This window comes from Callithrix jacchus, chromosome 20 (assembly GCF_049354715.1).
Source record: "Callithrix jacchus isolate 240 chromosome 20, calJac240_pri, whole genome shotgun sequence".
Lineage (NCBI taxonomy): Eukaryota > Metazoa > Chordata > Mammalia > Primates > Cebidae > Callithrix > Callithrix jacchus.
The window spans coordinates 8,047,315-8,072,978 of NC_133521.1; the positions used below are offsets into that span (position 1 = coordinate 8,047,315).

At 50.9% G+C, this 25,664-nt stretch overlaps 2 protein-coding genes across 6 annotated transcripts in view; one reads left to right on the forward strand and one right to left on the reverse strand.

The window, feature by feature from the left end:
• LOC128930290 (uncharacterized) lies at positions 1 to 7,923 on the reverse strand. 2 transcript variants are annotated; one of them, XM_054248531.2, is made up of 3 exons: positions 5,658 to 7,923; positions 3,586 to 3,727; positions 1 to 121 (listed from the first exon to the last, which is right to left on the reverse strand). In XM_054248531.2, exons 1-2 carry the CDS (start codon positions 6,207 to 6,209, stop codon positions 3,593 to 3,595), a joined length of 687 nt encoding a protein of 228 aa, XP_054104506.1. In that variant the 5' UTR covers positions 6,210 to 7,923; the 3' UTR covers positions 1 to 121; positions 3,586 to 3,592. The 2 variants fall into 2 exon arrangements, with proteins under 2 accessions (XP_054104506.1, XP_078213914.1); XM_078357788.1 differs by lacking the exon at positions 1 to 121 and having other exon boundaries at positions 3,592 to 3,727.
• Positions 4,347 to 25,664, forward strand: part of ADCY7 (adenylate cyclase 7) — a 74,952-nt gene continuing 53,634 nt past the window's right edge. For 3 of the 4 annotated variants that reach the window (XR_013530184.1, XM_054248526.2, XM_035282491.3), the window contains exon 1: positions 5,886 to 5,970. The gene's annotated coding sequence lies outside the window, so the exon portion shown is untranslated. Of the gene's footprint in view, positions 4,584 to 5,885; positions 5,971 to 25,664 lie in introns of those variants that run through there. The other variant, XM_054248527.2, reaches the window with a different exon arrangement.

The window sequence follows — 25,664 nt, forward strand, 5'->3', positions numbered from 1 at the left end:
CTCTGTCAATCAATGTGGCTAAGTCAGCGGTGTGCTTCTGTAGGAATTAGCAGGCTGTGGGGTTCCCCAAAGAATTCCTCCAGCCTGGGGGTGAGGTTTTGGGCCACAAACATCCTGGGAGCTGAGTGGGAAAGAGGGCTAGTGTGAGGTTGGGGAAGGCAGTTGTCCCAGCCTTCCATGTGAATTTGCCTTTAAAGTTTTCCTGTTTTCAGTCTGGTAGCCCTGCCCACAGCTGGGCTTGGCGTTCCCCAGCTCAGAGACTGTCTATTTTACCTTTTTCTGGAGAAAAGGCTTACAGATTCCTGCTGGGGTAGGGGAGGGACAGGCACTCTTAGCTGCTTCTTAAATTTTCTCTCTTTTTCTTTCTTTCTCTTTCTCTTCCTTTCCTTTCATTTCCCCCTCCCCAGCCCCTTTCCTCCCCTGCCCCTCTCCTCCCCTGCCCCTCCTCTCCACCTCCATTCCCCCCCATCTCCCCTCCCCTACCCCTCTCCTACCCCTCTCCTTCCCTGCCCCTCCCCCTTTCCTTCCCTTCTTTCCTTCCCTTTCCCTTTCCCTTTCTTTCCTTTCCTTTCTTTTCCCTTTTGACACAGAGTTCACTCTGTCGCCCAGGCTGGAGTTCAGTGACGTGATCTTGGCTCATTGCAACCTCCGCTTCCCAAGTTCAAGTGATTCTCCTGCCTCAGCCTTTTCAGTAGCTAGGATTACAGGCATGTGCCACCACACCCAACAAATTTTTGTAGTTTTTTTAGTAGAGGCAGGGTTTCACCATGTTGGTCAGGCTGGTCTTGAACTCCTGGCCTCAAATGATCTGCTCACTTCAGTCTCACAAAGTATTGGGATTACAGGCTCGAGCCACCATACCTGGCCTTCTCCTTTCTAATTAAAAATTATGACTGGGTGCCATGCCTCACACCTGTAATCCCAGCACTTTGGAAGGCTGAGGTCGGTGAATCACCTGAGGTCAGGAGTTGGAGACCAGCCTGGCCAACATAGTAAAACCCCATTTCTACTAAAACTACAAAAATCAGCCAGGCTTTGTGGCAGGCACCTGTAATCCCAGTTACTCTGGAGGCTTAGGCAGGAGAATTGCTTGAACCCCAGGGGGCAGAGGTTGCAGTAAACTGAGATTGCACCACCACACTCCAGCCTGGGCGACAGACTCTGTCTCAAAAAAAAAAAAAAATGTGAGCAGTATTGCCTGTGCACAGGCACTCACTGAGCATCTGTCCCATGGCGAGCCCTGCTTGAGGAAGCATGGGAAAGGAGGAAGCTCCTTTTTCTTCTGGGACAGGCAGCAAGGACCATCTAGCTGAGGAGGCTAACGCCATGTCCTGAGTAGTGATGTATCAAGAAGCTGTAAAAGGACTAAAGGACAGACACCACTCTGGAAACTTATATTCTCCTACTTGCTGTCTTTCTCATTGCCTGTTGAAGGGCAGGATTGAGGTGGCTGAAATACATGATTCTTAGCTTCAGTTGTGTTCCATTTTAAGTTTTTAAGTCTTCTCATTGCACAAGTGAAAGCCCCAAACTGTTTCACACCACACAAACCAACTCAGGCAACATATGCAGAGTGCCCTAGAGCAGTGGGTACTGGGCATTCACAAGTTAAGAGGGACTCCCAGGGCATTCTGGAGCTTATCAACACAGTGGATAATTAAAATCACAAACACAGCCAGGTGTGGTGACTCAAGCCTGTAATCCCAGCACTTTGGGAGGCTGAGGTGGGTGGATCATTTGTCAGGAGTTCGAGATCAGCCTGGCCAATATGGTGAAACCCTGTCTCTACTAAAAATACAAATATTAGCTGGGCATGGTGGTGGGCACCTGTAGTCCCAGCTACTCGGGAGGCTGAGGCAGGAGAATTACTTGAACCCAGGAGGTAGAGGTTGTAGTGAGCCAAGATTGAACCACTGCACTCCACCCTGGGAGACAGAGGAAGACTCTGTCTCAAAAACTAAATAATTAAAATCACAAACACATTAGATGTGGACATCTGGAAACTTCCTTATCTGGACAGAGACATGCAACTTTCTTTTTTTTTTTTTTTTCCTTGAGACAGTCTCGCTCTGTTGCCAGGGGCCAGACTGGAGTGCAGTGGCGTGAGCTTGGCTCACTGCAACCTCTGCCTCCCGGGTTCAAGCAATGCTCCTGCCTCAGCCTCCCAAGTAGCTGGGACTACAGGCATGCACCACCACACCCAGCTAATTTTTTTTTTTTAAAGTAGAGACAGGGTTTCACCATGTTGGCCAGGATGGTCTCGATCTCTTGACCTCGTGATCCACCTGCCTCAGCCTCCCAAAGTGCTGGGATTACAGGCGTGAGCCACCGTTTCTGGCAGACATGCAACTTTCAATAATAGCCTTTCCATGTGCATTCAATTTCCCATGCATGCTTCTCCACTCCAAAATTACGAACATGCTTTCTCTTAATGAGTTTTGTTTTCAAACAGAAAGATCTCTCCTCTATCAGTCTTTTTGTTTTTTAAAAAAGAGAGGGTCTTGTTATGTTTCCCAGTCTGGCCTCAAACTCCTGAACTCAAGGGATCCTCCTGCCTTGGCCTCCCAATAGGTAGGACTACAAGCTCATGCCACTGCTGGTTTGAGCTTGGTGCAGTGGCACATGCTCTAATCCCAGCATGAGGCTGAAGCAAGAGGATCACTTGTGCTTGGGAGTTCAAGATCAGCCTGGGTAACATAGACTGAATCCAAAATTAAGCAGAGCCCAGCCACGTGTGCCTCCACCAGACCTCTGGGTGACTCTGTTGCTGGCTACTGTTTGAGAACTCTCTATTGAGGACTGAGTATCGAATGGGATGATCCCACTGACAGGTCCACAGTAGCAATGGGGACGATGGGGATGATGGAGATGGCCCGACGGTCCTCATGGGAGGAGTGATGCAGGCATGGTGTATATTCACCTTCTCCAGCTCTGTTTTCCTGTCTGCTGTCAGGAGACTTGCTCATAGATTTGTGTGAAGAAGACCCACAGATGACGGGCTGGGAAGTCATAGCACTATTCCACACACCAGTCAGATGTGGTTGTGTGTGCCCATGTCTCCCTCTGTTGCCCAGGCTAGAGTGCGGTGGTGCAATCACCACTCACTGCAGCCTCCACCTCCTGGGCTCAAGCAATCCTCCTGCCTCAGCCTCCCGAGTAGCTGGCAACACAGCCACGTGCCACCAGCTTTGTTTTCTTTCTTTCTTTCTTTTTTGAGATGGAGTTTCACTCGGTCACCCAGGCTGAAGTGCAGTGGTGCGATCTCAGCTCACTGCAACATCCACCTCCCAGATTCAAGCACTTATCCTGCCTCAGCCTCCTGAGTAGCTGTGATTCAGGTGCCTGTCACCACACCCAGATAATTTTTATATTTTTGGTAGAGATGGGGTTTCACCATGTTGGCCAGTCTGGTCTCAAACTCCTGACCTCAGGTGATCCACCTGCCTCGGCCTCCCAAAATGCTGGGATTATAAGCCACAATGCCCAGCCCAGCTGTGGTTCTTTTTTTTTTTTTTTTTTTTTTAAAGGAGCCATTCCTTTTCCTTTCTGATTTGAAGTGCCATCCTTGTCACAAATTAAACTCACCTGGGTTTTAAAAATAATGCATATTCCCAGACCTCACCCAAGGACCAGAATCTCTTGAGAGTGGGACTCCAGCCTCATTTGGACTCCAGTGCCTCAGAGCCTCGCCACCCAGTCTGCCAAGGACCTGCAGCATCAGCGTAACCTGGAATTGAGACAGAAGTTAAAAGTCTCAGAACCCATCCAGGTTGGCTAAATCCATAACCGAGTGGAGCCCAGCCGTGTGTGCCTTCACCAGACCTCTGGGTGACTCTGTTGCTGGCTACCGTTTGAGAGTTGCCTATTGAGGACTGAGTATTGAATGGGGTGATCCCACTGACAGGTCCAGAGTAGTGATGGGGATGATGAAGATGTCCTGATGGTCCTGGTGGGAGGAGTGATGCAGGCATGGTGTATATTCACTTTCTCCAGCTGTTTTCCTGTCTGCTGTCAGGAGATTTGCGTGAAGATGACTCACAGATGACAGGCTGGGAAGTCATAGCACTGTTCTACACACCAGAAAGGGCTGAGGGCTCCCGGCTTGGAGAGCACTGAGGGTGGGTTCCAGCAGGACCTTCCCATAGCGGGCTCCACTCCCCTCTCTCTTTCCAGGGCTGACCTTGGCAGAGGACACCAGATCCCAGGACTGAGTCACTGGCTGTTCTGGAGGCCTTGGGGAAACAGGTGGGTTCCTTCATTTTCAAGGTTCTGCTGAAGGGGTGGGGCTGCCAGGGGTGGGCGGTGCTAGGAAGCTGGCTCTGCTGACAATCCCATTCCCACTCTTCACTGCTGCGGGGATTCCCATTACCTGCGCAGGGAGGCCCCAGCTGCTCCGATCTTCCCTGGTGAGCCCTCGGCATGCTGCAGAGACCCGGCCAGGGCCCTCCACGGGGAGGCTGATGAGTAGTGGAGCAGCACTGGCCCAGAGAGCCAAGTGCCATCATGCTCGACACCCAGGGGCTGCGAGAGCCCGGAGGAGGGGCCTGATTAGCGTGGGAAGCTGCGAGGGCTGCTGCTGGGATGTAAGTCTCAGGTGGGACCTCCCCCCCCTTCGTCATCCGGAGTGGAAATCAGAGGCTCACCTTCGAGCCTTGGCCATCTGATTTCTCAGCATGGCTTCAGCGTGGGTGACTTTGGGCTGTGTTCCAGGCCCACCGAGGGGCGCAACGCCCTGCCACACCAGGATCTCTCCCTTCTAGGGTGAGCAGGGGTACCAGGCTTCCGGATCCCACCATAAGTTCTCAGTAGACCAGCGTTTCTCTGGCCTGCTTGTCATAGAGCTCCTGAGTGTTAAACTACAGACTCTCTGGCCCTTTTTTCTTTCTTTCTCTCTTTCTCTCTCTCTTCCTTTTCTTCTTCTTTTTTTTTGAGAGGGAGTTTCACTCTTGTTGCCCAGGCTAAAGTGCAATAGCGCGATCGCGGCTCATTGCAACCTCCGCCTCCTGGCTTTAAATGATTCTCCTGTCTCCGGCGCTTTCTATGAAGACCTGCGAGGGCCTTGGGGGTCGAATCTGAGAAATGGGCATAGCAGGTGCTTCTGTAACCCCTCTCAGTGAAGTGGGAACCCCCAAGTCCTGGGGACCAGGAAGCTTTGGACAAGGGGAAAGGGCGGGACTCATGGAAGTCTGCCCGTGAGAAATAGCCTCCTGGACTTGATGGCTTCCGCGGACGGTATCCTCTGCTCCTCCCAGGGTGACTCACAGGAGGCTTTCTTGCTCACCCAGCCCGAGTTTCTTGGAAACAGAGCAGACTCTTTTTTTTCCTGCCAACACTGAGGCCCCACCCTGGGTTGCAGGGATCAAGACCAGGTTACAGCATCTACTTTCTAAGGACACCTTCAGGGGTGGTCGCGGCCATCTCCCGCCTCTGAGCCCTGATGTAGAAGGTTAAGGCCTGAGTGAAACGCAAGGCGGACCAAAGCTCTCCCGGCTTGGCAGTAGGGCACTGGCCCGCCAGTCTGTGGATCCTTCCAGAAACACAGGCGATCCTGGAGGGGGAGGGGAGGTCTGGGGCAGAACCGTGGAAGAGTTTGCTAGAAAGTGTTTCCTTCTGGGGGTGGGGCCGGCCTGGGTCTCCCCCGCACGTGCGCGCGGTACCTGGAGAAGGTCCTGCTGGGACTCCTTTCCTTCCTGCCGCGACCCCAGCTCGCCAGCTCCCTCGCGATGGAGGTTTCCCGCGGTTCTGGGGTAGCTGGGGCGGGGGCGGCTGCGCCTGCAGCGGGGACGCGGTCTCCCGGGCGCCCCCCAGTCCTCCGCCCCGGATCCCGCCCCTGCGCCCGGGGCCTGGGACACGCGGCCAGCGGGGGGCGCCTGCGGCCGCTCCTCCTTCCCCGCCCGCGGTGAGAACCGGGCCGGCCCGCGGCCACTGGGGCTGCCACTCTGGCGGCGGCGGAGCGGGAGCGCGCGGCAGGTGAGCGCGGCAGGCTGGAGGGTGGGGGGTGCGTCCGGGGTCGGGGTGCCGGTGGCCGCCGCCCCGCGCCGCGCGGACCGCACCCAGGCGGGCGGGTGACCCCTCTCCTGGCCCGCCCTTCCCCGGCCTCGCGGGCTCCCGGTCCCTCCGCTCCGCGGCGGCAGCGGCAGCTCCTGCCCGGGTGGGTCGGGAATGCTCCGAGACCCCTCCCTCGGGCTGCAACCTCCTCCCTTGGGCATGGCCGGGAGACGCTTAGCAGATGGTACCCCAGCCAGCGGGAGCGGGCTTTCCGATGACAAAACTGAGACCCGATGGAGGTTGCCTGGCTCCAGACCCCTGCAGTGGAGCTTAGGGCGTCAGAGAGGGGCTGGCTCCCGGCGGCGGGGCCTGTTGGAAGCAAACACTGCCAAGGGTAGCAGCCTCTGCGGGCGCAGGACCGGGCTGTGGGTCTGCAGCGCTTCCACCAGAGCCAGCAGCGAGCAGGACTCCTTGGGGGCCAGAGGAGGCCAGGGTCCATGGGAGAGTGAGTCAGGCCCGGCCTCTCCCTCGGATCCCAGCCGGGGAACCCAGACGCCTCGCACACGAGCAAGTGACAATAGGAGCCGACCCGGTTGGGGGAGGGTTGGGGGTGAGACGCTGGAGCCTCTCCGTGGAGTGGAGTTGTTCTCTCTCCTGCTTTATGTCTCAGGTCCCTCCCTCAAAGTCCAGGAACTCCTTTGTGAGTCCCAGAGCTGACGCTGGAAATAATCGCGCGGCCCAGTGTATAGAAGTAGAGCCCTTAAAATGAGGAAAAGGATACCCTGTGTGGTCGGCTGAAGCCTTTTCAGGCTGGTCGGGAGTGATACTCCAGAGATTGAATGAATGAATGAATGAATGCCTGCAAGCATGACCATCAGGACTGTAGTGGACTCCCGGTGAGGCTACGACTGTGGGGACCTAGGCAGGGGCTTTGGTCCCTGAGAGGAGGGAGTTTTAGGGTTCAGTGGATGCCTTCAAAGGTGGGCAGGTGCCCTTGTCGGCTGTGGAGCTGGGGCTAGGCTCTGGGGAGGGGTCAGGCTCCAGGTCTACGGGGGGACCCCACAGGAGTGGCTGACTGGGCCTGGGGAGCAGAGGTGAGAACCCCCTTCCCCACTACATGGTGAATTTAGTTCATATTCGGTGGCAGGATTTTTTTTTTTTCTTGAAACCGGGCCTTGCTCTGTCCTCCAGGCTGGAATGCAATGGCATAATCATGGCTCACTGCAGCCTCCACCTCCCAGGCTCAAGTGATCCTCCCACCTCAGCCTCCCAAGTAGCTGGAATTATAGGTGTGTGCCACCATGCCCGACGGATTTATTGATTTTTTTTTTTTGTAGGCACATGGTTGCCCAGGCTAGCCTCAAACTCCTGGGTTCAAGCGATCCTCCTGCCTCAGCCTCCCAAAGTGCTGAGATTACAGGTGTGAGCCACCGTGCCTAGCCTTTCTTTCTGTTTTTTTTTTGAGTCCTGATTTTATTACTCTCTTTCTTTTCCATCTGAAGCAGCCTTCTGTTTCTGGGAGCCTGGCCTCGCAGGACCAGGTCTTTCTAAAGCCGCCTCTCCCGCTGCTCAGTGTTTAGGATCCCCAGGCACTGGGTCCTCTTGATTCAGCAGCCACACAGGCCCAAGTGCCCTTGAGTTTATGAGAGTGGGTACTTTTGGGCTTTTTACAGAGGAGGACAGGGAGAGGTGAGGCCTGCTGGGCCCTCCCAGGGAGCCCTCCAATGTCTGAGACCCTCACAAAGCCCCTGTGTGTCCTTTGTATCTTTAATCATAAGTTAGGCAGGACCCAAACGATCAGTCCCATTTGCAGGTGAGAAAGCTGAGGTCCTCACAGGTTGCATAGCAAGGAGCTGGTCTATTCTGACATGGTCTTGGTGGAGCCCGTTGGGGTCCATATCAGTGAGACTGAGCCCCAGCCCCGAATGTGAAGTCAAATGGGCCTGGTGAGTGCCCACCATGGGCAGCACACATTCCCTGCCCATGCCTTGCCCACCTCACCCTGTTCCCATTCCTACCCCGTACCCAGAGGTGCCCTGGGGCTTTGCTCCTGACCCCCACCTCTTGAATCCCCTTTCATGCTGGGCACAAAAGAACATTGCTGGGGGAGAGGGGCTTATGTCCCTTTCTCCCCACCCCCAGGCTGAATCCAGCCAGGATGGCCTGTGTCAGGACAGAAGGCAGAGGGGTGAGTTAGGCGTGGGCCCTGCCATGGCCAGTAGGGGAGGCCGAGTGGTTACACTTTGAACCCAGACACTCCTGCTGCAGGTGGGCCAGCCTGTGCTTTTGTGCGTTGAAGGGCAGGGAGGGGCCATTACTTTGTACAGATATACTGTACAAAAATTCAGGGTATCGGCCGGGTGCAGTGGCTCACGCCTATAATCCCAGCACTTTGGGAGGCCAAAGCAGGTGGATCATGAGGTCAAGAGATCAAGATCATCCTGGTCAACATGGTGAAACCCCGTCTCTATGAAAAATACAAAAATTAGCTGGGCATAGTGGTGCGTGCCTATAGTCCCAGCTAATCGGGAGGCTGAGGCAGGAGAATTGCCTGAACCCAGGAGGCAGAGGTTGTGGTGAGCCGAGATTGCGCCGTTGCACACCAGCCTGGGTAGCAAGAGTGAAACTCTGTCTCAAAAAAAAAAAAAAAAAAAAAAATTTCAGGGTATCTTTGAGGGATTTTGTGGACAGATCATTTTCTTATTTATTCTTGCTTTCTGTGTTTTCAAAATTGTTGGCAATGAGGAAGAAAAGCAAAACTTTATTCCCTGTGTGTTTGCTCTGCTAGATTTTCCTGAGCAGTTCTGTGGCTTCTGAAACTTAGGATTGGGTTTGTAGATGAGGTCTGGAGGCTGATGTGAGTTTCTGAGTTTGACAGAATATCACATGGTGAGGTTCCAGGATTTTGAGATATTTTGGTACACATTGGCCTCACAGCCTAACAGAACGGCCTGAGACTCAGGCGGAAGATGCCGTGTTGGTCGCTGGCATGTTACCTCTTCCTCTGTACGTCTGCTGGGATCTGTGGCTCATGGTGGTCGGAAAGCTCTCTGAGGGGTTCTGCCTCCTCTTCTCAGATACTGCAGACCTGTGTGTGGCCCCTTTGAGTGCTTTCTGCTCTCTACATGAGAGCCTGCACCATTCCCACCTCCCAGGCCCTGCCCTGGCTGAGCCTTCTTCCTGTAACCCTTTTAGCATGGTCCTATCGTGTGTCTTAGCCAGTACTCAGGCTTCAGCCTGGCTCAGCGGCTCACGCTTGTAATCCCAGCTCTTCAGGGATTACATATTGAGGCTGGCATATTGCTTGAAACCAAGAGTTTAAGACCGGCTTGGCCAATGTGGTGAAACTCTGTCTCTACTTTTTAGTATTTTTATACAAAAATTAGCCAGGTGTGGTGGTATGTTCCTGTAGAATTGCTTGAACTGGGGAGGCAGAGGTTGCAGTGAGCCGAGATCGTGCCACTGAACTCCAGCTTGCTCTAGGTGACAGAGCAAGACTCTGTTTCAAAAAAAAAACCCCAAGTACTCAGGCCCCTCTTAGACAGTTGACCTCGAGGGTTCTCCTGAGCCCTGGTCTGTGGGTTAGGGATGTGGCCTACAGCTCTTCTGACTTCAGGCTCTGCCTTTTGGACCTGGGCATTTAGGCCTAGACTGGACTATAAAGGAGAACATGGCAGGCTCTGCTGGCCCCAGCCCTCCAAGGCCCTGGTTATCATCCAGTTTGCCAGGAGTTGGGGTGGCTCTTCTGCAGGTAAGCACATTCTTACTCTGGAAATGGCTACATGGGGCCCTGCTGGCTGGGGGTAGTGGGCATCCAGCCAGGGCCATTGCCAGGCGTGGGGAGCTGGCAGCCAGAGGCCCAGCCCATGTGTGCGCGGGAGGGTGCTCCTTCATTTAATGATCACCTGCTGAGTGAGGCGCCTTGAGCAGCTGTTTGCAGGGGGAGCCCCTGTTCAGTGAACAACAAAGAGCTTTCTTTGGAAGCTGTTGGGTCTGGAGGAGAAGAGCACAAGCTCTGGAGAGAGTCCACTGGGCTTGAGTTCCAGCTCAAGCTGCAGTGTGGTAGCTGTGTGACTTTGGGCAAGTGCTTCAACCCCTCTGCACCTTCAATTTCTCAGTTATAAAATGGAGACAATCAGAGTGCTTATCTCAAAGGCCAAGGAGTTAACCTCCAGGTTAAAGGCAACTGAAGAGAAGCGATAACAAAACGCCTATAATTTCAGCAGCTGGGGAGCTCGAGGAGGGCAGATCACTTGAGCTCAAGAGTTCATGACCAGCCTGGCCAACATGGTGAAATCCTATCTTTACTAATAATACAAAAAAATTAGCTGGATGTGGTGGCAGGTGCCTATAATCCCAGCTACTTGGGAGGCTGAGACAGGAGAATCGCTTGAACCCGGGAGGTGGAGGTTGCAGTGAGCCGAGATCATGCTGCTACACTCTAGCCTGGGGGGCAAAGTGAGACTCCAGTGCAAAAAAAAGAAAATCAAAAAAACCTAAAATGCAGTATGTGGCTGGGTACAGTGGCTCACACCCTTAATCCTAGCACTTTGGGAGGTGGAGGTAGGTGGATCACTTGAGGTCCTGAGTTAGAGACCAGCCTGGACAATGTGGTGAAACCTTGTCTCTATTTTTAAAAATAAAAAATTTAAAAACAAAATAAAAATTTAAAAAATGCAGTACGTGAGCTGGGCGTGGTGGCTCAAGCCTGTAATCCCAGCACTTTGGGAGGCCGAGGTGGGTGGATCACGAGGTCAAGAGATCGAGACCATCCTGGTCAACATGGTGAAACCCCGTCTCTACTAAAAATACAAAAAATTAGCTGGGCACGGTGGCGCGCGCCTGTAGTCCCAGCTACTCAGGAGGCTGAGGCAGGAGAATTGCCTGAACCCAGGAGGCGGAGGTTGCGGTGAGCCGAGATCGCGCCATTGCACTCCAGCCTGGGTAACAAGAGTGAAACTCCGTCTCAAAAAAAAAATGCAGTGTGTGAGCATAGGATGGGAAAAAAGGTATAAAGCACATGACTGGGATGGTTGATAAAATTGAGTATGGGCTGTAAAGTATTGTATCAACATTAAATGATTTGATAACTCTTTATATGAGCCCTCGTTCTTATGGAATTTGCAAGGCTAAAGGAGCACAGTGTAATTAACCCACTATCAAATATTAAAGAGAAACAAATGTATAGATAGTAGAATGAGGCAAAATGGTAAAAATGGGCAAATCTAGATAAAAAGAATAGAATTATTTGTACTTTTCTTATCACTTTTCTGAAAATTTTTAGAAAGTATTTCAAAATACAGTTTTAAAAAATGCCTACCTTGCCAGGTGAGGTGGCTGACACCTGTAATCCCATCACTTAGGGAGGCTGAAGTGGGAGGAATCCTTTAGGCCAAGAGTTTGAGGCTAGCTTGAGTAACATAGCAAGATTCTGTTTCTTCCCAAAAAAAGAAAAAAGTTGCCAGGCATGGTGGCACATGCCTGTGGTCCCAGCTACTCCGGAGGCTGAGGCAGGAGGATCACTTGCACCCAGGAATTTGAGGCTGCAATAAGCTATGATCATTACACTGTGCTACTGTTTGGCTGATACAGCGAGACCCTGATTTGAAAAAAAAAAAAAGAAAAAAAGAAAAAAATGCCTGTCTTATGAGACTGTGGTATGATGAAATGACATTACTTCATGGCACTTAGAACAGTCCCTGGCATTTGGCCAGCACTGGCTGTTACTGCTGCTGTCGCTTTTTGTTACCTTTAGTAGGGGCACTGCGTGTTCCCCCTCCTGATGCTGTGATCCTGAGGGGCAGGCCTTGCTTCTCCACTTTTCAGATGACACAACTGAAGGCCAGAGAGGTGAAGTGGCTTGCTCAGGACCACACCACAGAGTCCAGGGCCCTGGGAAGAGGGCTGCAGAAGTGCTTCAAGTTTATTTTGAATTAATCGTCAACATTTGAAAACCACAAGTTTTTTACATAAAACTCAGATTTCTAGTTTCTTTTGCCAACTTAGAAGGCCTGCACTCCTGGCCATGTTGCTGCGTGGCAGCTACCGGCAGTGCCTCACCCAGGGCTCAGGCCTCCAGTGTGCCCCAGTCCCAGTCTAGCCTGCCAGTCTTGCCTGTCATTGTTCCCACCTGGTCTCCAAGGGCTGAGTTCAGTGTCCTGGGAAGTGATCGCAGGGTGCCGGCCCACAAAGCTTGGGTTCTCCCCCTCCCTGACCTGCTTCCCCACACAGAAGGCATGGCATTGCACCACCTCAGCCAGTATTTGAACACCTGGTGTGTGTGGGCAGCAGTTGGGGGCTTCAGGCGAGGAGGAAGAGAAGCTGAAGCTTTAGGGCTCCAGTCTGCTGTCCTGTCCCAGTCTCAGGCCTCTGTCCATCCCTCTGGCAGCCCAGTGCTTGGCTTCTGATGCCACTGGTCCTCCGCCAGCCTGGCTTTAGGGGCAGCAGGAATGGGTTGAGCAAAGGCTGGCAATAGGCGTGCCCCAGGGTGTGGGGTGAGGGCATCTGCTGGGCAGGCATTGTTTATGTGCCTGGGTAGCTGTGCCTTAAGATTCTCATCTCCCAGAGGAGGGGGCAGGCTCAGTGAGGATGGCAGGAGGAGCTCACCTTGGTGAGTTTGGTATTAACAGAAGGAGAAACTGAGGCTCAGAAAGGTAATGTGACCCTCAGAGGTCCCCTGACTAAGCAATAGCAATGCCAGGATTAGAAGCCAGGGTTTCTGCCTCCTGGACTAAGCCTCTGGGCTCCATTCCCGGGAAGAGGAAAAAGCTCATTTCTTATTTTTAAATGGTTTTAATTTTTAAAATTACAGAAACGATTCACATTTAGGTAGTGAAAAATCAGAAAATATAAGCAATAAGGTGGGGAAAAAACTTATTAATAGGCTCTGTACTTGCAGTGACCCATTAACATATGGCTGTGTATCCTTCCAGACTTCTTCTTTTTAAAAACATATTACAGGAAAAAGGCCAGGTGTGGTGGCTCATGCCTATAATCCCAGCACTTTGGGAGGCCATGGTGGGTGGATCACCGGCGGTCAGGAGTTTGAGACTAGCCTGGCCAACATGGTGAAAGCCCGTCTCTACTAATAAGACAAAAAAATTAGCTGGGTGTGGTGGCTCAATGCCTGTAATCCCAGCTACTTGGGAGGCTGAGGCAGGAGAATTGCTCGAACCTGGGAGGCAGAGTTTTCAGGAGATCTCGCCATTGCACTCCAGCCTGGGTGACAAGAGCCAGACTCCATCTCGAAAAAAAAAAAAAAGAAAAAGAAAAGAAAAGAAAAAAAGTTGAGCATTACAACTTTCCTTATTGACCCTTAATCCTAACCCTAACCCAGGCTTTGGGTGTGGAGTTGGGGTCAGAGTATAACAGACACGAGTGGCCCAGCCTTTGACACAGGAGGCGCCTGGGTGATTTTCTGTGTCCCTTGTTGCAGACATTCCGTTGTTTCCAGCATTTTTGCAGTTAGAGAGCTACACTAAACAGCCTATAGCTAAGTCCTCGAATGTAATGAGACTCTTTAGGGTAAATTAAAATGGGCCCATTTCTTTTTTTTTTTTTGAGACCAAGTCTTGTTCTGTCATCCAGGCTGGAGTGCTGTGGCTCAGTCTTGGCTCACTGCAGCCTCTGCCTCCCGGGTTCAAGCAATTCTTCTACCTCAGCCTCCCGAGTAGCTGGGATTACAGATGTGTGCCACCATGCCTGGCACGTGTTTTTAGTAGAGACGTGGGTTCACTATGTTGCCCAGGCTGGTCTCGAACTCCCAGCCTCAAGTGGTTGCCCCCGCCTTGGTCTCCCAAAATGCTGGAATTACAGGTATGAACCACTGTGCCTGGCCTAAAACACGTCCATTTCTTACCTTTGTGGCACCCTGAGGCTGGACCCAGGTTTATGGTGGGGCTGTGTCTGGGAGTGTGGAGGTCTCAGCTGCTGAGTACTTTACACCTCCTACTCCTCTGTGGGCAGATGATGAGACAGGGAGGGGCTCTCGGGAGAGGGCTTTGCCAGGAGTGTGTTATGATGCCGCCACCCAGGCTAGCACTGTAAGCCTTTAAGCTCCTGTGGTGAGGTAGGTTGAGGTAGGGGTGGAGGCGGTGGTGTCTGCTACTCCATGCTGGTGGGGCCCCCCCTGGGGAGACTGGAGCCTCCTTTGCTTCTAGCAGGAGGGGGCTACAGGAAGGCCTGCGTGTATCTATCTAACTTTGTCCTTGTCTGTCTCTATCTGCCTTTCTCCGTGTGTCTGTCTGTCTGTCTCTGTCACTCTCTGTGTGTCAGTCTGTCTCTCTCGAGTCAGGAGCAGGGTTGATGCTGGGTCTGTGTTTCTGACCCTGAGACCTCAGGGGATTGATTAACCTTCCCTCTCAAGACCACATGACCCTCATCGGTAGGAAAGGGCTAAAAACCACCCCTTCACTGTGTGAGACACAGAGGAGATGACAGATGCCAGAGCGCTTTCAGTGTCAAGTTTTTGACGTTTCATTATGAACGATCCAATGGACACAGCAGCCGGCAGGGCAGCACACCAGCATGCCACTCCACACGCCCCACCTCCGCTTCCGCAGGCTCCAGCCCGCAGCCTCCCTGAGCTGCCTCTCCTCCCACACATGGCCCCTCCAGGCACCCTGTTACTTTGTCTGTGAGAATGATAGTCTATGTTACTAAAAGATAAGGATGCTTAAAAAACACACAGTCACCAAAGAAGTGTTATAACGAATAAACTCACACAGTGAAGTCATAAAGTCAACACACAAAAATCAGTCGTGTTTCCATATGTTAGCTAACTATCCGAAAAAGAAATCAAGAAGATAATCCCATTCAAAATAGCCACACCAAAAAACACTTAGGAATAAATTCAACTAAGGAAGTGAAAGAGTTGTACACTGAAATCTATAAAACATTTATCCAAGAAATGGAAGAAGACACAAATAGATGGAAAGATATCCATGTTCATGGATTGGAAGAATTAATATCATGTAATGTCCATACTACCCAAAGCTTGCTACAGATTCAATGCAGTCTCTGTCAACATTCCAGTGACTTCTCACAGAAAAAGAAAAACAGGGAATGTGTCTTTGATTTACACTAAAAGCTGTGTCTCCCCTCCTCCCACCCCAAACAAAAGAAAAAAACAATTCTAAAGTTCAGGTGAAACACAAAAGACCCCATAGCTAAAGCGACGTCGAGCAAGAAGATCAGAGTGAAAGGTATCACACTACCTAATTTCAAAATATATTACAGAGCGATCGTGATTAAAATAGTATTGTGCTGGCATAAAAAATAGACATATTGGGCCTGGGCATGGTGGCTGACGCCTGTAATCCTAGCATTTTGGGAGGCCAAGGTGGGAGGATTGCTTGAGGCCAGAAGTTTGAAACTAGCCTGGGCAACATAGCAAGACCTTGTCTCTACAAAAAAATTTACATTTGCCAAGTGGGGTGGCAGGAGCCTGTAGATGGAAAGGACACAGATGGAAAGATATCCATATCGCTACCCAAAGCGATTGACAGATTCAATGCAGTCTCTGTCAACATTCCAGTGACCTGGAATGTTGACCAGCTACTTGGGAGGCTGAGGTGAGAGGATTGCGTGAGCCCAGGAACTTGAGGCTGCAGTGAGCTATGATTGTGCCACTGTACACCAGGCTAGGTGACAGGGTGAGACAGTTAAAAATATATATATATATTTCTAATTTCTTTTTTATAGAGATAGGGCCATCCAAAGTGCAGGGTTGCAGGCATGCACTACCATGCTTGGCCCATAAGACCCTGTTTCTTTAAAAAAAAAAAAAAAGAGAGACATATCAGCCAATGGCACAGGATAGAGAGCTCAGAAATGAACTCATGCATACATTTGCAGCCCATTGATTTGTTTGTTTGTTTGTTATTCAGATAGTGCCTCACTCCATCACCCAGCCTGGAGTGCCATGGTGTGATCTTGGCTTACTGCAAACTCTGTCTCTCATGCTCAAGCCATCCCCCTACCTGAGCCTCCTGAGTCGCTGGGACCACAGGTGCACACCACCACTCCTGGCTAAATTTTGTTATTTTTTTTTGTAGAGATGGGGTTTCAACATGCTGCCGAGGCTGCTCTCGAACTCCTGAGCTCAAGGGCTCTGCCTGCCTCGGCCTCCCAAAGTGTGGGGTTACTGGTATGAGCCACTGTGCCTGTTCTCTCCCTTGATTTTTTAACAAAGGTGCCAAGGACACACCATTGGCAGTGGTGTTGGGAAGATTGGATATTCACATGCAGGGGGTGAAATTAGTTCCTTATATGCAGAAAGCAACTCAGAATGGACTGAAGACTTAAACATAAGACCTGAAACCATCAAACTACTCGAAGAAAATAGAGAGAAAAACTATGTGATACTGGTCTGGGCAATGATTTTTTTTTTTTAATTGACCTTGAAAGCTCATGCCACAAAGGCAAAGATAGACAAATGGGATGATGTCAAACTTAAAAGCTTCTGCACAGCAAAGAAAACAGCAGAAGAGACAGCCTAGAGACTGGGAGAAAACATTTGCAAGCCGAACATCTGATAAGAAGTTAATATCCAAAACAGATAAGGAACTCCATAATAGCAACAACAACAAACCCAGTTAAAAAATGGGCAAAGGACCTGAATAGACACTTTTTAAAAGAACCCATACAAATGAACAATGAAAAAAATGTTCAACATCACTAATCATTAGGGAAATGCGTATTAAACCACAATGAGGTATCACCTCAGACCTGTTAGAGTGGCTATTATCATAAAGACAAGAGGAGCCAGGTGCTGTGGCGCATGCCTGTAATTCTAGCACTTTGGGAGGCTAAGGCAGGAGAGCTGCTTGAGCCTGGGAGTTTGAGACCAGCCTGGGCAACATAGGGAGAACCCATCTCTGCAAAAAATATAAAACAAGCCAGGTGTGGTGGCATGCACCTGTAGTTGCAGCTAGTCAGGAGGCTAAGGTGGAAGGATCACTTGAGCCCAGAATTCAGAGGCTGCAGTAAGCTATGATCACACCACCTCACTCCAGCCTGGGCAAGACTCTGTCTTAAAAAAAAAAAAAAAAAAAAGACAAGTGTTGCGGATGATGTGGAGAAAGGAACCCTTGAACACTGTTGGTGGGACTGCAAATTAACACAGCCATTATGGAAAACAGTAGGAATTTTCCTCAAAAAACAAAAAATAGTATTACCATATGACCCAACAATCCCACTTGTGGGTACATATTCAAAGAATTGGAGATCAGTATGTCAAAGAGATATCTGCACGCCCGCAGTCATTGCAGCATTATCCCTAACAGCCAAGATCTCGAAACAAGTGTCCATGAATGGATAAAGAAAATGTGACATGTATACATAATGGGATATTATTTAGCCTTAAAAAAGAAGGAACAGGGCTGGGCGCTGTGGCTCACGCCTGTAATCCCAGCACTTTAGGAGGCCGAGGCAGGTGGATCACGAGGTCAAGAGATCAAGACCATCCTGGTCAACATGGTGAAACCCCGTCTCTACTAAAAATACAAAAAATTAGCTGGGCATGGTGGCGCGTGCCTGTAATCCCAGCTACTCAGGAGGCTGAGGCAGGAGAATTGCCTGAACCCAGGAGATGGAGGTTGCGGTGAGCCAAGATCGCGCCATTGCTCTCCAGCCTGAGTAACAAGAGTGAAACTCCATCTCAAAAAAAAAAAAGAAGAAGGAACAACATGGATGAACCTAAAGGACATTATGCTAAGTGAAATAAGCCAGGCACAGAAGGACAAATATTGTATCTCACTTATATGTGGAATCTAAGAAATCTAGGCTGTGTGAGGTGGTTCACACCTGTCATCGCAGCAATTTGGGAGGCTGAGGTGGGAGAATTGCTTGAGGCCAGGTGTTCAAAACAAGCATGGGCAACAGAGCACCCACCTCTACATAACAAAACAAGCCTAAGAGACCACCACCAGCAAAACCCAACTGAACTCAGAAGCAGCACGCAGAAGGGTGGTTAGTAGAGGCAGTGTGTGTGTGTGTGTGTGTGTTGGGGATGGGGGGTGAGGAGTTAGGGCGCGGACAAAGGATACGAAGTTTCAGTTAGGAGGAAGAAGTTTTTTGAGACATATTGCACAGCATGGTGACTACAATTAACGTATATTTCAAAATTACTGAGAGGGTAATTTTAAGTGTTGTCACCACAAACAGTGCTACATACTTGAGGTGATAGGTTAATTAACTTCATCATTCTACATTGTAGATGTGTAACATTACTTTGTATCCTATAAATATATACAATTATAACTGATCAATTTACAATGAAATTTGAAAAACAAACACATTTTACCACACATAAATATTAGCAATAATTCTTTAAGATCGTAACTATCCATTTAGTGTCCAAACTTCCAGTTTTTTTGTAAATGTCAAATATATATATATATATATATATGTTTCTCTCTCTCTCTTTTTATTTATTTATTTATTTTTGAGACAGAGTCTCTGTCACCCAGGCTAGAGTGTAGTGACTTGATCCTGACCCACTGCAACCTCTGCCTCCTGTGCTCAGGTGATCCTCCTACCTCAGCCTCCCCAATAGCTGGGACCATAGGTATGCCACCACAAACCAGGCTGATTTTTTTGTAGAGATGGGATTTCACCATGTTGCCCAGGCTGGTCTTGAACTTCTGGACTCAGGTGATAGACCTGCCTTAGCCTCCCACTGTGCTGGGATTAGGGATGTGAGCCACCATGCCAGGCCTATAAATATTAGCTTTTTAAAACCAGGATCCAGAGCCAGGCATGGTGGCACGCACTTGGAATGTAACTTCCAAGCTACTTGAGAGGCTGAGGTGGAAGGATTACTTGAGGTCAGGAGTTGAGGCTGTGGTGAGCTATGATTGCACCACAGCACTCCAGCCTGGGAGAGAGAGAGAGACCCTGTCTCTTTAAAAAATAGTAATAATCGGGATCCAAATGAGACTGGTGCTACATGTCTTCAGTGTTTTCATCTGCAGGACCAGTACTCACTTGTTGCCTCTGTCTTCCATGCAGTGTTTTTGTTGAAGCTGGCTCCCTTTACCTGTAGGAGAGCTTCCTGTACTATGTAGCATGCTCCTTGTCCCCTGAATCCTATAAACTCCTAGTTGTATCCAGAGGCTTGATCTAATTCAGTTTTGATTTTTTTCACACAACAGCACATTGGAGATGCTATTGGAAATTTCCAGGAGGCACACATGGTCTGGTGAATTGCCTTTTTAACCCTGGCAGTCATTGATATTCAATGACTTTAAGGTTGTATTTTTTTTTTATATTTTTTTGGAGACATGGTCCCTCTCTGTCGCCCAGGCTAGAGTGCAGTGGCTCAGTTATACCTCAGTGCAGCCTTGACCTCTGGGCTCAAGCAAGCCTCCCACCTCAGCCTCCTGAGTAGCTGGGACCACAGGTGCCCGCCACCAGCTCTGGCTAATTTAGAGATGAGGTTTCACTGTGTTGAACCGGCTAGTCTTGAACCCCTGGGCTCAAGTGATCCTCCTGATTCTCCTGTCTTGTTCTCCCAAAATGTTGGGATTTTAAGCATGAACCATCATGCCAAGCCCTTCAGGTAGTATTTTTAATTATGGTAAAAACCTTCTGTTTCACCCTGTTACAGAGTGGTGCCTAGTTTGGTGTTGGGTAGAAAACTACCAGTCTCAGGGCATTGTTTTCCCTGATTCTTGCTTTTTCTTGATTGTAGCTGGCTTTCCTCTTTTTTTTTTTTTTTTGAGATGGAGTGTCACTCTGTTGCCAGGCTGGAGTAGTACAGGGGCTCACTGCGATCTCTGCCTCCTGGGTTCAAGCCTTTCTTTTGCCTCAGCCTCCTGAGTAGCTGGGATTACAGGCACATGCCACCACATGCAGCTAATTTTTGTATTTTTAGTAGAGACGGGGTTTCACCATGTTGGCCAGGATGGTCTCTATCTCGTGACCTCATGATCTGTCCACCTTGGCCTCCCAAAGTGCTGGAATTACAGATGTGAGCCGCTGTGCCCGGCCTCCCTCTTCTTTTAATTATGTGGGTAGTATATTTTCATTACAGAAAAACTGAAAAGCAGATCTAAACAAAAAGATAAATATTAAAGTAAAACTGTGCCAAATTCTATCACCTAGTGATAACTCCTAAGATTTGGGATATTTTCTTTCTGATTTTCTTGTGTGCAAAAGGCTATAGGCATCCCTGTGACACTGCTAAAAAGAAAGGGTCACACTTCATGTGCGGTTCTGGGAGCTGCTATTTCACTCGGTGATATGTCTGTAGCCCCCTGCGAGGATCTGGTGGGAGGGACGTGGCCTTCCTCCCTGCCGGTCCATGGGTCACACTGGGCCGGGGGCAGGAAAGGACAGGCAGACTCTGGGTGCAGCCCAGCTGCCAAGCTTTTCAAAGGAAATAAGGCCTTCTGGTTGGCAGGGCGGTTTCTTTCACATCTGTTCTTTTAGGATTCTCTGTTGTTACTCAACACACCATGACCCCAGTTGCCCCTTTCCTTCTCCAAAGCCCGGTCTCCCAGGCCTGGAAGATTTTGGGGCCCTAGGGGTCATGGGAGCCAGCCCCCTGCCCTTGAGTGGACTCACGTGATGTTGGGTTGTTCATCTTTCCTTGTTCTGGCATTGGAACTTGGCCGAAGCAGCAGCGATTTAGATTCTACAGAGGAGGGGCAGTAGCCACGGGGTGCTACGTTTAATGGTGCTGTGGGACGGGATCATGCATGGACATGAGTGCCAGGGGCAAGGGTCGCTGGAGGCTGACTCCCACCATGGCAAAGATGGTCCCAGTGGCTTGAAGCTCGCACCTACTGCCAAGTGAATGAGAACACTTTCCCACAGTCCCAGCAGAAGTCCCGGAAGTGAATTTCACAGGACTGCTTGGGTCTCACACCCATTCCTCAATATACACTGGTTGTGAGGCCACTCCTGCAGGCTGGTTCCCCTAGGAATGGGGAACTGTTACCAGAGTGGACCTGACGTCCTGTATGGAGAAGCCTCAGGGAGGCCTGTGGCATTGTGACCTAGAGGAGGTGATGGTGGGGCATTGGAGAAGGCTTCCTTGAAGACGTGGCACCTGTACTTGGCAGGATGGGCAGCATTTTGAGCATTCCAGGGGCACTAAGCCCTGAGCAAAGGCATGGAAGAGTCAGGCAGCTGGGCATAGTGGAGGGAGATAAGGATGGAAAAGTGAGTTGGGCCATGTAGTGGTCCTCGGGGAGGAGGAGGAGAAGGAGGCAGGACTCGCCTCTGGAGCCACAGGCAGGCCATGGAAGGGTTTTGAAGGGGGGCAGGCATGTCGCTGAGCTGGGATCTAGGGTTTGGAGTGGGGAGAATGCCTGGTTGGCCTCCTCCTGCCAGCTTGCACCGAGCACCCACCATGTGCCTTGTGGCCATTTCTCACAGCCCCTCACAGGCTCCCAGGGGAGAGGGCCACATCTCCTAACTTTACAGAGGGGCTCCCTGAGCCCCAGGGTCCCCTAGGTCTACCAGAGTCTCTCCCTGGAGCCCTGACTCCGGAGCTCTCAGAGAGGAATAACCCCAGGCCCTTCCTGAAGGCTTCTCTTCATGCTGCCAGGACAAGGGGTGGGGTTGGGGACCAGTGGCCAGCCCGATTGCTCAGGCCCTCCCAGGGCTCCTCCGGGTGCCGTGAACCCTCGACCTTAGGGGAAGGAAGAGGTGACAGTGCCATGGACAGTGGTTTTTCTTCTCATCCCCCCACCCCTACAGAGACATGCTCAGAGTTCCAAGCCCACTGGGTGCTGGGGGTTTTCTCTCCCTGGGAAGGGCTTGACATCTGGGTTTGTGCAGCGGGGCCAAGCTGTTTGCTCAGCACTCAGCGTTATTTGTCTCTTGGCTGACTGACAGCCCTGTCTGCCTCGTTTTGGCTGCAGTTTGAGTCCCTCCTACTGGCTGAGTCCCTCTTCTGCCTCATCTTGGGCTCCTCCTCCAGCGAGGCCCCCATCCTTCTCCGGGGGAGGAGGTCTCTCTCCCCTGAACTCTGGGCCACATATACCTGGACACTGCTGGGTGCTTTTCCCCAGATCTTTTTAAAATTAAAAAAACACTTTCTTGGGGGGGGGGACAGGGTCTTACTTTGTCACCCAGGCTGGAGTGCAGTGGTGTGATCTTTTGCCTCCCAGGCTCAAGCTATCCTCCCACCTCAGCCTCCTGAGTAGCTGGGATTACAGACGCCCACCACCACACCCAGCTAATTTTTGTATTTTTAGTAGAGACGGGGTTTTGTCATGTTGGCCAGGGTGGTCTCCAACTTCTGGCCTCAAGTGATCCACCTGCCTCAGCCTCCCAAAGTGTTAGGATTACAGGCATGAGCCACCAGGCCCTGCTGGCTTCTCCCCAGAGCTTTATGCCGTGCCTTTGGTGGGCATCTCTTACCTCCTCCCAGCCGGGAACTTGAACGAAAGAGAAGTATGTCCAAGTCACTTTGTGTCCCCAGCACCAGGGAAGAGGGTGGGGGTTGCTAAGTGGGACAGGAAAGGATTGGGATCGTGCTGTGTGCCCTGGCACCTCTACAAAGCAGAAACCAGCCTTCCCTGTACGATGCTTCGAAAGCTCAAGGTTGCCCTTGTTTGGGGGAGCTGAAGGAAAGAGGGAGTTTGTTCAGCAGGCTTGGGAGCACTGTGTGCCAGGGCTGGAGATCTTGGGTGAGGGCAGCCACCATGCTTATTACCTTGTAATGGGGTTAGGAGCAGCCTGTCCCCATGGAAGCTTGTCCTTGCTCCCAGGGAGGGTTGAGAGCATGAGTTGTGAAGTCAGGTAGACCTGAGCCTGAATCCTGGCTCTGCCTTTTCGTAGCTGTGTGTGCTTGGACCAGCAATGTGGTGTCTCTCAGCCTTGGTGCCTTCTTCTGCAGAGGGATGATAGCAGGGCCTTCCTCAGTGGGGCTGGCAGAGAGTGAGTTGAGGCTGTGTGTGCCAAGTCCTGGGTGATGCCTGTGTGCTCAGATCCTGCCTGCGGGGACCTCTTGGACAGTGTGGGGGGTGGGGGGCTGAAATGGTGGCCAGTGGCGGGGGCTGCGGGCAGAAGCTGGTGTGAGACAGAGCTGAGGCTGCAGGAGGGAAGAGACTCACCACCACATCTTCCAAGGAGAGAGCTAGGAGGGCGGCCTGAGGGGCAGGAGGTGCTGCTCAGTGGGACAGGAACGTTGGGTGATCAAGCGGCAGTGTTTACTGTGCATCCCTCCTGATTAAACCGTAGGCTTCGTTATCACACAGCCCCTGCTGTATGGCCAGTTTATCTTCACACACTTCCTGCTCTATGGCCGGTGCTGGAAAGCCCAGGGCATGCTGTTAGCTCCTGCTGGGCAGTGGGGAGTCCCTCCTGTGTCCAGGTGTCCGCACATGCCCTCTCCAAGCCACCCCTTTTCTCAAGCTGAAATGTTGGTGGGGGTGGATTGCTCCCCACCTGCTATTCCCCTGGACTTGCCCTACAGCCTATGCCCCTTCCCCTCAGCCCTCTGTGATCTCCCCCCACCCTCCTCTGCCCGCTGTGATCTCCCCTCAGCTGCTACATCTCCACACTGTGCTTTCCTCAGGGTCTGGGCATGTGTCTCTTCAGCCTCTCACCCACTGGGCCAGGTCAGATCTGTTCTGTTTCCTGAATCTACTGAGCACCCAGCACTATGTCCTCCTGCATAAGCAAACAGGTATCACTCAATACCCATTTGAAAATGGACTGGTAATTTACATACAGGCAAGTGCACAAACCTTCAATGTACAGGGCAATGGGTGTACTTAGGCACTCGCCTGTGTAACCAGCACCCAGAAGGAGATTTAGAGGCTTCTCAGCCCCCGGAAGTTCCCTGCATACCCGTCTCCAAGCAGGTAACTGCTGTCTTGCGGTCTGTTGCTGTAGATTAGTTTGATCATTTCTGAAGTTTCACATAAATGGAAACGTGCTGAATGTATCTCTTGTGGGGGGGTTCTCTCACTCTCCTTGCCATCTGGGATATTCATTCACGTTGCATGTTAGCAGTGATCTCTTCCTTTTTTTCTGCCGAGTTGTTTTCTGTTGTGTGAATATATGAAAATTTGTTTACCCATGTCCTCACTGCGGGATGTTTAGGTTTGCAGTTTGACTGTTAGGAGGAAAGCTTCTCTGAACTCTTGGATAGAAGTCATTTGTGGACACATGTACTCATTTCTTTTGGGTAAATACCTGAGAGTGAACTGCTGAGTCATTGGGGAAGCATGTGGTTTGCTTTTGTGCACACTGCCGGGCAGTTTTCATTGTGGTGGCTCCATTTTACATTCCCACCAGCAGTACATGAGAGTGAACAGCTACTCCTCCTCCTTGTCAACACTTGGTATTTTCTTTTTTAATTTTAGCCATTCTAGTAGGACAGTGGAATGTCTATGTGGTTTGAATTTGCTGATGGCTGATGGTGTTGAGTGCCTTTTTCATGTGCTAATTGGTCATTTTTGCATCCTCTTTATCAAAGTACCTGTGTAAGTCTCTTGTTCCTCTATTAATTGGGCCATTTGTCTTTTTCTTGATTTGTGGGAGATCTTTTTTTTTTTTTTTTTTTTTCTGAGACAGACTCTCACTCTGTTGCCCAGGCTGGAGTGCAGTGGTGTGATCTCGGCTTGCTGCATTCTCTGCCTCCCAGGTTCAAGTGATTCTCCTGCCTCAGCCTCCTGGGTAGCTGGGATTATAGGCGCATGCCACCATATCCGGCTAATTTTTGTATTTTTAGTAGAAATGGGGTTTCTCCATGTTGGCCAGGCTAGTCTCAAACTCCTGACCTCATGATCTGCCTGCCTCGGCTTCCCAAAGTGCTGGGATTACAAGTTTAAGGCACGGCTCCCAGCCTGGGAGATCTTATATATGCTAGGGAGGAATCTTTTGTCAGTCATATAGGATGTGGATTTCTCCTAGTCAGTGGCTTCCCTTTCTCCTCTCTTGATGATAATGTCTGTTCATTCTCTGCTTTGGGACACCCAGGGCTGGGAGACGGTTGCTGATAGGAGGGTGACGCTCAGGTCTCCCACTCCCTCCTCTGGCTTTTGGAGCAGTGTGGAGCCCTGTGTGAGTCCTATGCCTGTGTCTAACAGACAGGAGACCATAGGTCACCTGCTAGTCCCCTGCATGGGGCCTGGCGGAGAGACAGCACCTAACGTGTTCAGTTCCATCTGATCAGTATGCATGGGGTGTCTACTCTGTGACCGGCTGGGGCTGGACGCTGGGGACACAGCTGTTGACTGTTGCCCTCCCATCTCTGCCTTCCTCAAGGACATACCTTAGGGACGACAGACCAGCAACTGGGGTGGTCACAGCACAGAGGTGCTGTGAGGGTGGAAGGTGCAGGGGCTAGAAGACCAGAAGAGGGATGTCTGAACCCAGATGTGGAAGGTGGAGGAGGAACACCCTTGCTTTGAGGAGCTCATAATCCCAGGACTCTAGTCACATGTTCAGAAGGACTCCTTGAGGACCAGGTGTTGCTGTGCCCAGCAGGCTGGAGGCCTCCCTCTCTGTTTTAGGAGTCTCCACTCCCTCCTCCCAGCCCCTCTTGGTCTGTTCCCTCACCATTGAGTGCCCCATGATGCCAGTGTGGAAACTGAGGCCGGGCACAGCAGAAGGTGCTGGGTTTGATTCCTGGCCTCATGGTGCCCAGGGATGCTGGAGTTCTCCAGGGACTCTGATTTTGGAATAGGAGCCCCAAAGATGGGTCTTGGCCT

What these genes read in the sequence shown, in the direction of transcription:
- LOC128930290 (XM_078357788.1), bottom strand. Translation starts at nt 6,487, where the DNA reads ATGGACCCTGGCCTCCTCTGGCCCCCAAGGAGTCCTGCTCGCTGCTGG.